Raw genomic sequence first — 13,321 nt, forward strand, 5'->3', positions numbered from 1 at the left:
TTTAAGACTATTTAAATTTATCTTTTTCGTGTATCTTATTTTATAGGTTTCTATGTCACCTTCATTTCATTGTGTAATTCAAGTCGCCATACATGGGATTTACTAATGGTCACAGCTATACCCTGCTTAACTTTAGCAAGGCAGTTGTAACACTCATCTTTAGACTATTTTCACCATTCTATAATTTCCAAAAACATTGTTAAAAGTTTGGAAAATGTTGATTTAATTTTATGTGTTGCATGTGCCAATAGTTTTCATTGTAATTGGGTTTTATTTTGGTTTTTGGAGTTTAATTTTCATTCATTGGAATTCTTTTTATGACTCCCCTGAGCTGCTTTTGTCTCTCTGTATTTGTTTGTTTAGAGTAGATTGCAAGAAAACAACAACCAAAATGGAACTTTTTGGCAATTATAACAAATTATATCTGCTTCTCTCTGCTTGTTTTCTGTCCTTGGTTCACTAGAACTATGACACCGATATTCTTAGCATTAGTCCTGTGTGCTTCATTAATATTTCAACATATTTTATTGTACATGCTTCCAAGTAGGAATAATCAAAGCATTTGTGATTTATTGGAGGGAATTAACAAAATGGACACCATATAAAATTGACAGAGCTTGTGAATGAAGTCTGCCTCTTTTTCTGCAATGCAAATTCAGGTTCACTCAAACATGTATTTATCTCCTCAAATATATCTTGTTTAAGAAGATTAATAATCTCATATCTACCAAGTTTCATAGTTTCTGTGTGACTCATGACTCTGTGTGGCTTTTCATCATGTGATGTTTTCTTCAAACATTACAATCTGCTCATTTTGAGGATAACACATTTCAAGATGGTGGTTATAACTGTTTATTAGAAATTATTTTTAAGTTTGGAGTTACAATTACTGGAAGGAGTCATAGTATTGAATGTTTAATAAATAATTCTGTCATCAAATGATAGTATATCATCCTTTAAGATATAGGATGAATGAAGAATTGATGGAGAAATTTCCATAATTTTTGATTACTTTTAGCCAGGATTAAAATATGTTTCTTCCCCTTACTGTATGAATGTCTCTGTGGTTCTATTTTTTTGGCCATATTTTCCTGCTTTTTTATGACAACTCACAGGTGTTGAAAGTAGACAGAAGACTAGATTGTGTATTCAGTGTAGAAATTGCTTTTCCTATTCCAACTCATCAGCATTCTAATTAATACTGCCACTGAACTGTAGATTATCATAGCTTGTAATAAAAGTGATAGGCCTACAAAACCTATTTAATTTTATAAAGAACAGATTTCTGCACAGATATTCTTTGCTACACATAAGAACAGATGTTATTTCTATACAGATCTTAACCTAGTTACTTTTTTGAAAATAACAAATATTCCACTATGTCAGAGTAAATATCTGTTATTTTCATTTTGTTCCTTAAGGACATTATATCCATTTGGCCCATTTGGAGAATATAAATTTTGTCTAAATTTCCAGGGAGAATGGTAAAAATGATTTTGTGAATAATTCAAGAGTAGGTTATTTTGTACTTTCAGGTACGTTGAACCACACGTGTTAGAAATTCCACTCAGTATAGGTAATAATAAAGAATTATACAGCTGTAACTTCAGACTCCATGCTGAAACATTGGTTGTCCACCACTGGAATAATGTGCTATGTGGACGTTATTCTGACTCCATATAAAAAGTTGCTTTAATTAATTTTTTTAAAGGATCAAGTTTTTTTTTCACTGTACATGTTGCTTATTTTTTTTAGATGTCCCGAGATGAAACAATATGTAAATATTGTGGAGTCAGTTATTTGGTCCTTCATGAATTTAAGCTACTGGATGAGAAAGTAAAAGCCATGGAAAAGAAGATGAAGTTTTATGAGGGCAGTGTGGAACGGGAGAAAATACTGCAAGAAAAACTACAGTGTCTAAGTCAAGATTTTGAGCAATGCACAGCAGCTAGTGAATCAAAAACAGAAAGGTCGGAATTTACTAGCCATTCTTGCTTTTCAAATTAATATGTCTATTAATATCATTCGGAGGCAAGCATGCTTTAGCTGTTTTGCCAGATTTAGCTTGCATCAGGTATAATTTCCAGATGAATTCATGTTAATCAGTCATAGTTTGAGCTACAATTTATAAGCCACTATTTACTGCTTAAAGAAACAAGTGTAATATAAGCTGTGTTATTTCCAGTACTGAAATGATAGCTTAATATGATGCACGAACCAGGCAATTATAATTTATAAAACATGCTTTATAACTTGGTTCATATATAATGAAGCCACCATAGTTTCTTCTGTAAACCATGGCTTAATATAATGCATGAACCGCCATTTTGCTTATCATAATAAGATATGGATGTAAATCTGTTACAACATCAGATTCTAAAATAAACTTTTGATGATAGAGAACATTTGCTATCCCATAAAAAATAGAAGTTCAGAGTGTACAGAGCACTTTATTCTTTTAGCAGTCCTTAAAACATGTCTGTAAAGTAAGATTATATTATGAATAATTTCTCAGATTGCCTTTCTAACCTAATTCTAACCTAATTTCGAATTCTTTTTTTCCTAAAGTATGTTAGGTTGCTATCTGATTTTTAAACTTAATTTAGTTGCTTTGATATCTTAATTTAGAAAAATAATACCATCAAAAATCTTTGAGGAAGCAAGAGAGAAATAGCATAAATTTGCATATCATTGTTGTGTGCATGCAAAACAGGAATTGCAGGACATCAATATGTAAAGAGGAAAAATTATAAATAATAAATAAGTTTTGTATACATATGATAAGAGGTTATTGATTAGTTTTCTTGAATACTCAGTACTCCAATTCCAAGTGTTCCTTGACAAATGAGCTATGGACTTTTTTCCAATTCTCCAAAAAAACAGTTTAAAGGTCTTTGACGCAAATAATACATGAAACTTGGAGAGAAGTTGGTGTCAAAAACATTGAGGTGAAGAGGTGATGGGTATAAAAAGAAAGGGCAGATGGTAAGAGATAAAATAGCTGTGGTTGAAGCTGGCTAGCAATGGAGGGTTTGTTTGTACTTCCAAGCATTCTCAAAAGAAACCTCTGATTACATTCACAGTAGTTGGATTAGATGGTGAAGCATAATAGAGTTTGCATATCTTGAAGCCGTAGTGGGATACTTATCAGCTTTTGGTTGAAATACTTTAAAACTAATGAATCTAAAGATAATTTAAGATTGATTCAGTTATGGGCTGGATCAAGTTGAAGACAGTCTTGTAGGGCCTGGGGCAGAGTCTGATGCTTTCAGAGCATGTATTGCACTGTGTTAAAGTGGGGACAGGAGTTTAGAATGCATATTGGCTTCTCTGATGTTTCCATTTCATTATTCTTGTCTCCCCTCACCCCCCCCCCCCTTGATTTCTCCTCTGTTCAGTGTATAACCATATTCTGGCTGTGATAACAAGATTTTCAGCTTCACAGTTTATGCAAAATGTACAAGTGCAGAAAAGATCACCATGTTCTTTCTTTTTTCCTTTTAGCTTCTGCAATTAATTAGCCATGGAACTTAGGATGTTTTCATAATTTCACGTGTTAAATATTATCAGTGCAGGCAAGATTTTAGTTCAGATTTTGACAAATAAAATGCAAGCAAAAGAAACTAGCTGTGTTAGAAATTTTAAGGAGAATTCATTTTAATTAATGCTGATTCTGCCTAAATAATAAAGACTATCTAGTCTACTTGTGCAGGGGCCAAACAGATGCTTATAAAATCAGGAAATGAATACAGTAGTAATAATTTGATTGCTTTTCCCACCAACCTGTGTTCAGGATGTCTCTGATCCTGGAGGTAGTGCTTGGCTGTGATGGTGAGAGGTCATGCGTATCATCATAAATTTATCTGGGACATAAGCCACTGCATGTATTTGACATACTGTGAGCATGTTGGAGAAAATGGCTACCATTATGATTTGTCTGATCATAATGATAAGATAATATTTAGCTACATTTAAGACAGGGTATTTTCCAAGCCTTGATGCAGGTAGTTTATCAGAGAGAGATGGAGGGGCGAGACAACAGAAACAACAATAGTAAAAATACATGGAAATGAAATTGCAAGGAAATTGTTATTCAACAGGACATAAAATGTCAGACCAATAGGACAATTTCCATGGGATAGAGATAAACAGAAAACAAGTTAACTGCAGATTCCTATTAATTCCTGTGGTGAGAACGAAGGAGCAGTAATAGGAATGGAGGAGCAGTAAGAGTTCCAAGCCAATTTTGTGATTGTGTATTCCATGATTAAGGGGATGTCTTTGCAAGAACTTTATAAAGGGACTAGCCTTGCTTGATTTGGAATCTATTCTCAAGCATCAATTATCCAGTACAGAATAAAACTTTGCAAAGATTTCTATGTTTGTTGGAAATCAGTTGGGTGGAGCATAGAAGGCTGAGAACTAGCATTCCCTGAGACAACAATTTCACCTCTATTTACTAGGAGGCAAAGTGGTAAATATCTATCTGCCATTTTCCATCGCCTCCATTATGTTCTTATTGCTTCTTTACTGATCTGCAGGCACTAATCATTTTAATGTTTAAAGACTGTATTTTCAGTAGGTACATCCGAGGTATGAAAATCAACAGAAATATAGCAAAGTGCTGTAAGTGGATGATCATTTTAGTGACAATGGCAAAGGCATCATTTCATACTGCACTGGAGAAGGCAATAATAAACCACTCCTGTATTTTTCAAGGAAACCATGTGGATAGACAAGATAAAGCGATTGTCAATCTATTGCTAGATAAAGGGCCTCTTGAGTCAGATGCCACTCAACATAATGAGAAAAAGTTGAGAATCTTTCAGAGTGCTAATTGTGTTTTTGATACAGTTATATTTGTTTCCAGACTATTAGTTGCTGATGTTATCTGAAGCTGCAAAGGCAGAACTACAGTTGGAACATAGAATGTAAGAAGCAAGTACATAGGAAAACCTAAAACAGTGAGATGAAATAAGTTAAATACATATTGGTATCCTATTTATACCAATTGATATATCAATTCTGCCTTTTGATTTTTTTTGTTTGCTTGTTTGTTTGTTTTGCCAGTCATCTCACTGCAAGGCTCTGGGTGGCTCACAACATCAAAACAAACAAACAAACAAACAAACATACATACATACATACATACATACATACATACATACATACATTGAGGAGAAAAAAGTTGGGAAAAACAGAACAAAGAAGTTATCAAGGGAAAATGTACTAAAGAATTACATACTGTTGTCAAAAAAATATTTTAGATGAAAAGCTGCCTAGGCTTGTTTCATGCATTCATATGTTCATAAAGAAATAAAACACTATTACATCATTTGATTATTTAAAGATGCTGCTAATTGCTTAAATATGTTAATAAGAATATGACTTTTCTAATTAAATGGGTGATATTTTAGAAAATTTGTTAAGCATATATTAAGAAATTCTGAAATCTTGGGGGGGGACGACTTATTAAATGTAATGTTTGGAACCAAATTTATAGCCAAGGAATATACTGTATTCATTTATTAGCACTGGTGTCAACTGTTTTTTAAGTGTGAGCATCAGGCTTCATGCTGTGAAATATTTGTAACTATATCAGAAATTGGAAATGGATAAATAACTATATATCCATATTACATAGCAGTCTTTAATGTTTGAAGTGCCTACAGCTTGAACTCCAGCCAGTTCGTTGTGCTCTGCAGTACAAAACTGCTTGCACCCTGTCATTTTGATTTACTCTGCAATAAGGAACTAGTTATGTTCTAGTTATTATAATGTACTTTGCACATGTGTAAGAGATTTAATTTACAAGCATATTAACAATTCTGTACAAATAGATGCTCAAAATGAAGCCCCTTCTTTTTCTTCATTTAGCAAGATGAAGAAATTCTCTGATCCTCAGTTAAGGATAGATAGTCCTAACTATGAGAAAAGAGGCTTTCCTTGAACAGAAGGGCATCATGGGATCCAAGGCAGGAATTAATGATCCTCATTACTTTTTTTTAGGTAAAAGTTTAATACTATATGTTTTATTTCTTTCAGAATAAAAGAATTAGTTACAGAACTTGAAAATAAGGAAACTGCAATAGAGAATCTAAACAAACAGTCGAGAAGCTTTCACAAAGAAAAGGAAGATATATGGAGACAGTCACAACTAGTTCAGTAAGAATTCTTACATGAGGTCATTTGTGGGGGAATTTATTTTCTAGTAAAATTGTTGGTCTGTCTGTCTGTTATTTACCTGAAAAATCTGTTTTCTTGATAATTTTTAAAGCTGTATTTAAAAAGTTATAGTAGTATATACAAAGATATAAGTGTAAATTCAGGTTTATTGACCAAACTAGTGGCCCGAAGTTTTAAGAATGTGTAAGCAAGGATCCTGATTTACCAATAGTTCTAATGACTCATAGCATAAATATACCCCCTTCCTGCACTGAATGTCATAGATCAGGGGTCCCCATCCCCCGGTCTATGGCATGCTAGAAACTGGGCCATGGAAATAAGTAAAGCACCATCCGCGGGAAGCAAGCAGCATGTGAAACCACGCCCCCTCCGGTCCACGGAAAAAACCTCTCTCTACCGGACCGGTCCCTGGTGCCCAAAAGATTGGGAGCCGCTGCTATAGATCATTGTATTTTTTTCTCTTTTATGCCAACTTGAAAAGGAGATAAGCCTTCATTGAAACTCTAACAACAGGAATTTCTTTTGCTACTTAAATATTTATCTGAACTTGTGTATTTGTGTTAGAAAATTATTTTCCTTACATTAAAATTGATTTAAATATTGATTTAATCTTTCAAAGGGATATCTTCTAAATATTATTTTGATTTTAAAATCATAACCATTTTTTCTTTCTTTTTTGGCAGGAAAACATTGCAGCAACATAAATTTATCCTAAAGAAAGCCTTTATTCTTATTCCCTTTATCAGGGAAGAATTAAACAAGTTTAAAGAAGAAGTACTTGGTTTTCTCAAAGAATGGATTTCACTAAAAGGAGAGATATTTTTACAACTAAAAACCATTAATAAAATAGGACTGGCAGGTAGATTATCAAAGCAAAGCTTTTCTTGGCATGTTCCACTTTCAGACTGGATTTACAGTTCACATATATTTTATTATCAAGCCAATGCTACATTGATTTAATACCTTGTTCTCATTGAGACATGGTTATGGTACTGTATGGCGTGGGGATTAGAAAAATATTTTCAGTTCCCATTATGATGCAATTTACCAAAATCAGTATGATTCTGGACATAATTTCATTTTTCTGAATTTTAGGTTTCAGTTTTTCCTTTAAAATGCACAGAAAAATGTTTCTTATGTAAAGTGCCACTGAAAGCATAAATAATAATGACATATCACACAAACATGGATAATCTTGGAGAAAATTAATGGAAAAGTATATATACAGTATTAGGAAAACAGTTTTAGGATCAACCTGAAAAATATGCCACATATTTTTCTGTAGATTTTTAAAATGCAAATTGATGTGAATGTTAACTTGTTAGTTTTTTCAAGATATTAACATACACTTTAGCATACAGTGAATACTATTAGGAGATATATTTGACCATTACCTAGGTATTAGGCTGCAGGGTAAATTAATCAAGTTGGCAAAGTCTTTACAGGACTTTTATCAACAGTATATTGCAGTGATGGTGAACCTTTTAGAGACTGAGTGCCCAAACTGCAACCCAAAACCCACTTATGCATCGTCGAGTGCTGGGTGGGTGTGACCCATTGGCTGGGTGTGGCCAATTGGGTGGGCGTGGCCAATTGAGTGGGCGTGGCTGCGGTGGTAACGGCAGACTGGGTGGGACTAAAAAGTTCAATCAATCAATTTCAACTTTGCAACATCTTTTTTTTCCCCTGAGAAGTTGAAATTGACTGATTGAACCTTTTTTTTTTTTTTGCACACGGCAGTGGAGGCCTAAATCGAAAAGGTTTTATAAAACCCAGCTGAAGGCCTAAGAGTGGGGCGATGGCATGCGTGCCAACAAAGAGGGCTCTGAGTGCCGCCTCTGACACCCATGCCATAGGTTCACCACCACTGGTATATTGCTTGTAATGTTTAGCTTTTCACTATGAATTAGAGAAGATTTGAATAACAGAATAACAAGAGTTGGAAGGGACTTTAGAGGTCTTCTAATCCAACCTCCTGCTCAAACAGGAGGCAATTCCAGACAAATGGCTGTCCATTCTTTTCTTTAAACCTGCAGTTATGAAGCACCCACAACTTCTGAAGGCAAGCTGTTCTACTAATTAATTGTTCTCACTGTCAGAAAATGTCTCCTTATTTCTAGGAGTATATCCATTCTTTTAGTTTGTATCAATTAACTATCAATTGAAATAATACTAGTATCTTAATAACTACAGATACCTGTTCTCTTTTCTTATAGAATACATATCTGTAATAGAATATCTGTATTTTTGTTTCCATCAATTAGTTGACAAATTGAAATAATGTATTATCTTAATAACAACAGATACCTACTCTGTTTTCTTATAGAATAGTATAGCAACAAATAAAGATGTTTTTGGATAATATAATGAGAGTACATAAATGTTATAAAAGTTATAGGATGGATACATCTATATTTTTGTTTTGGCCTTTATCACATTTCAGAAGTATCCAGTTTGAACCAAACCTTAGGTGAGTGTCAGAGGAAAAATCTAGTACTTCAGGAAGAGGTGGAACACCTAAAAGTGAAGTCAGATGCAGCTGCACTGGAAGCTAAGCAACTTCAGGCTTCTCTTTTACGGGAGAATGAATTACAAAATAAATGTAAGGAATTACAAAAGAAAACGCAAGGTAAGATGATGTTAATTTTTGAAAAAGTGAAGAACAGTTTATTTTGAATACTACTACTACTACTACTACTACTACTACTACTACTACTACTACTAATAATAATAATAATAATAATAATAATAATAATAAAGTTAGAAGGGACCTTGGAGGTCATTGAGTCCAACCCCCTGCTCAGGCAGGAAACCCTGCACCATTTCGGACAAATGGCTGTCCAGTCTCTTCTTAAAAACTTCCAGTGTTGGAGCATTCACCGCTTCTGGAGGCAGGTTGTTCCATTGGTTAATTGTTCTAACTGTCAGGAAATTTCTCCTTAGTTCTAGTTTGCTTCTCTCCTTGATTAGTTTCCACCCGTTGCTTCTTGTCCTGCCCTCAAGTGCTCTGGAGAATAGCTTGACTCCCTCTTCTTTTTGGCAGCCCCTGAGATATTGGGTACATGAACCACTGATTCACGCAATCCCTCCATCAATATATTATTGCATAGTTCTAACAAAAGCAGCCACTTTCACTTTTAAAGTACCCAAAGTTCACATTTTTACCTCTGTATGAACTATAATTTCTTTTAGTTTGAACAATCCATGGTTGAATTATATTTTCAGATTCTGCCTTATTTTAAAACCACAATTCCCAACTTGTCATCAGAGTGCAATTTCCAAAGTCGAAACTCGTGCTTCTTTCTCATAGCGATATAAGAGCTCACAGCTCCCACATGTAGTGGGAAATCATTGTCTTTCATTACATCTCAATGCCATTAAAACAACCATTAAAACTCACTTCATATTTGTCTTTTACTAATCTCCCCATATTGTGCACATCTATGCTTCTTTTCTTTGAAAATTTATGGGTATTTTTTTCCTTAATAAATAATGGACTTGCAAAATGATATTTATGCACTCAACCCCTTCATCTTGTTTTTCAAAAAAGGGATATAGGGTCTTGAAAGGGATTATAAAGAGATCTGTAGCCTTTTTAGGAGATATACAAATAATTGTATTGTATTGTATTTTTTGGGATCTCAAATGATTTATTTGCAAGAAATAAGCAGTAGGTGAAAAAAGTGTATATAAATTGTATATTCAGAAGAGCACAAACATACTACAGTAACTCTGAACAGCAGAAAAAGGAAACAGATAATCTATACAGCATCTTCCAACAAAATAAATATCTACACAACTTCGTCAAAGTGTCTGACCACTCAACCCAATATAGCACAACCAAAACAAGCCGTAAAAAGGATAACACAGCCATACATCAAAAACATCTCAAAAACCACCAACAGACAATTACAACTACATGGAATCACCATAGTAAATAAATAAACTAAAGCGCTTCAAAACATTCTACATAAACCAAAAGACCCAGCAGTCCCAGAAGAAAAAAACAGGAGTCATCAATAACATATAGTGTAAAGACTGCAACAGCCACTATGTAGGACAAACAGGCAGAGGACTGGCAAACGCATCCATGAACACCAACTGGCATTAAAACCCTTTAATTTCAATGTATATGGACAGACTTAACCATAATTTCAACTGGGAAACTGTGACCATCCTAGACCAAGCCAAGTCCAAAAACTCTGGAGAATTCTTGGATGCCTGGCACTATGACAAACTGGCCATCAGTAGACATATAAATATAAACAACATCTACATACTATGTAAAAGAGACAATCAACAAGCCAAAAAGGGAACAAAAAGACCAAAACATCTCCCCACCAGCAATCAGCACTCAGATGAACATAGATTAACACCAAGTTTAACATCAGACCAACAATAAAAAAAAAAGAATACTCCAATCAAGGAACTGTCAAACAATCTAACAGTAAACAGCCCAACCAAAGAACCTCCAAGACCACTCCAACACTGACAGGGCAAGCCACTAGAATATATATTGACAGCAAACCCCATTCCTTACTAGCACTGATGATGTTAACTAGTTGGGGTCATGAAACATCTGCAAGAAAACAACCAAGCTCAGAGAACACCACAGATCTCTAACATCTCTTGCCTGTCACTGCAAAGTTTTAATGGGTATCTCTAGAGAAACACTCAAAAGAAGGTGATGGTGGTTTTACCATACAGGGTAGGATATCAGAACAATTAACGGTGCACACTTTTCTGCATATTAAACAATTCATTATTGCCATGTCTTGCTTCTTTAGGATCATAATATATATTAGTTGTCTTTTTCAGTATTCAAAGTACTTCATGTATGGTTGCAGTGTTCAAAACTGTATGGTCCAGGAATGGATCATTCCAGTATTCCCCAGAGTACAATACTGTACAGCCAGTCTGGCAGATCATGGATTATTTCTGAGGTCAAAGGAATCGTTTGCCAAAAATTGCCCCCAAAACAGCCAGATCAGGAGAAAAGCAGTGTTCTACAAAACACTGGAATGTTAGGTTTCTAGACCACAGTTTCCCATTCAGCTAGTTGTAATCCTTATAGGCACTTTATAAAACATTCCAGTATTTCCCATATTGGACAGATGCCTAGGCTTGCTTAAAACTATCTAGCTATGTTTTGGCAGAATGGATATTCAAACCAGGATTCCCTGATTTTTACTGTATTTATACAACAGGAAAATAAGGCTCCACCCCATTCCCCCATAATTATCTGATAATTGAGGTTATTGATAATTAATTTGTGGATTGGAATACAAGAACCTGTTAAATGCAAAGTAATGAGCATGAGATGTTTTCAAAGAAAAACAAGAAAATCCAGTTGCCTCTTGAAAAAGCACTTTTGGGACATTATTTTACTTCTTAGTGTACTGAATGGGTCCTTGACATTATAGAAGTAAGATAAAATGAATCCAAATGAAAGAAGTACGAAACACCATTCTGAGTCCTACCATCTCCTTTAGCAAACCTACTTTGACCATTTTTTTATATTTTAATGGGTGGCTGCTGCAGTACAAAAATTGGCAGCACCTACTGACCTTGATTAATTGCCCCTATCCTAATCATAGTTAGATCTGTTCAGTACTTGGGTAGGAGACAATCAAGTATGTAGGTTAGACTGGGGAACTAATGAAACATTATGGGAAAAGACTTACGGTTTTATTTATGTATGATTTTAATTTGTGAAGCCACTCCCTCACCATCCACTCTTGTGACTTATTCAGAATTAAAAATAGTTTAAAAAATTGGAGAAGAACAATCCTACCAAGGAAAACAAACTCAGTCGATTACATCTATATAGCAGTAGGGCCAGGGCTAGATAGACCTCAAGGGGAGGGGGATTTTTTTTTCATAAGATCAAGTACAGAAAAGGCACACCTCCTGGGTCTTCTCAGGTGACATTGTTTTATTGACAGGATCTGGCGCATGCAAACTCCTTCAGATTTTAGAAACAATTGGAGAAAGACACTTCTGTAAATATCTTAGTGACCACAAATGTCCATGTGGGAACTTGAGCTTAATTCAAGAGAATCTTTATCTTCCTGCTGCTTAGTTTAAGCTGCCACTTGTTTGTAAATATGGCAATAATGCCCTTGAGACAATACTTCAAGACAGAAAAGTGTGTAACTGGATAACTACTATGTTCCTAGATAACTACTTTTTGGACAAATTATCTTAGGTAGAAAACTGTAATCACATAACACTATTCATTTGGACATTGTGACCAAAATTTAAAAAGAATGGAAGCTGGGCTGTTGAACAAAGTCAAACTATACTAGGATGATGACTTTGTTTTTAACCTAAGCCATCTTGTGATAATGCATTTTGTCTCAAAGAATTGTGATTTTTTTTCACTCCAGAATGGCGATTTTTCTTCTCCAGTTTTCATAAGGGATGAATGTTCCCATAAAAATATGGAGAATTTCATCCCACACAAAAGAAACATAAAGAGATGGACAAGTTTTCTCCACTTCCCACCCCAACCTATTTTATTATTGCACCATACAGAAGTCTCAATAATTCCTAATGACATTATGGGCAAGTAGTTCACAGATTTAGGATTTAACTAAGTTGAGAAAGGTTGTCACATTTTTTTTCTTCCTATGACATCCCACTATTCTTTGAAGTTTTAAGCAGTTAACTGGAAGTAATTCTAACTTGTATTTTAATAAATGAAAGCTATGAGGTAATTTTATAGGCAGATTCTACCAATTACATTCCATTAAACTTATCAATGCACTCAGTAATAGGCAATTGTATTATGTTTTGACTGACAAGCTGAAAATCAAGATGTGCTATGTGTTCCCACTGAAATAATTTTAAATTTTCAAGCATGAAAAAACTTGTTTTTTTCCTAATCTGTCTTTTCCTTCTTTGAGGTCAGTATGACCAGAAAATTAGTAAAATGAATTCCTGTTTTCCCCCAGAAAGAGCTCAATGCTCTCCTATTTTCAGTAAATAGAAAGACACGATGACCAGCATTGGAGCAATTAATAATAATAATAAAATAAACAGAATTCCTTTTGAAAAGAAAAAAGGGCCAACAAACCCAAATGCATTTATCCACTTATGGGCAAAATATATTTTAATTTGTCTTTAAAGTGAA

At 34.4% G+C, this 13,321-nt stretch overlaps 1 protein-coding gene across 2 annotated transcripts in view; it reads left to right on the forward strand.

The window, feature by feature from the left end:
- The window catches only part of LEKR1 (leucine, glutamate and lysine rich 1), a 47,770-nt gene that overhangs the window by 10,966 nt on the left and 23,483 nt on the right, over nt 1-13,321 (forward strand). For both annotated transcript variants that reach the window (XM_015815393.1, XM_015815394.2), the window contains exons 3-6: nt 1,756-1,970; nt 6,046-6,165; nt 6,870-7,045; nt 8,630-8,815. In XM_015815393.1, the coding sequence (XP_015670879.1) occupies nt 1,756-1,970; nt 6,046-6,165; nt 6,870-7,045; nt 8,630-8,815 (697 nt within the window). The remainder of the gene's footprint in view (nt 1-1,755; nt 1,971-6,045; nt 6,166-6,869; nt 7,046-8,629; nt 8,816-13,321) is intronic.

The sequence above is a fragment of the Protobothrops mucrosquamatus genome, unplaced genomic scaffold (genome assembly GCF_001527695.2).
Source record: "Protobothrops mucrosquamatus isolate PMUCROS unplaced genomic scaffold, P.Mucros_1.0 scaffold341, whole genome shotgun sequence".
NCBI lineage: Eukaryota > Metazoa > Chordata > Lepidosauria > Squamata > Viperidae > Protobothrops > Protobothrops mucrosquamatus.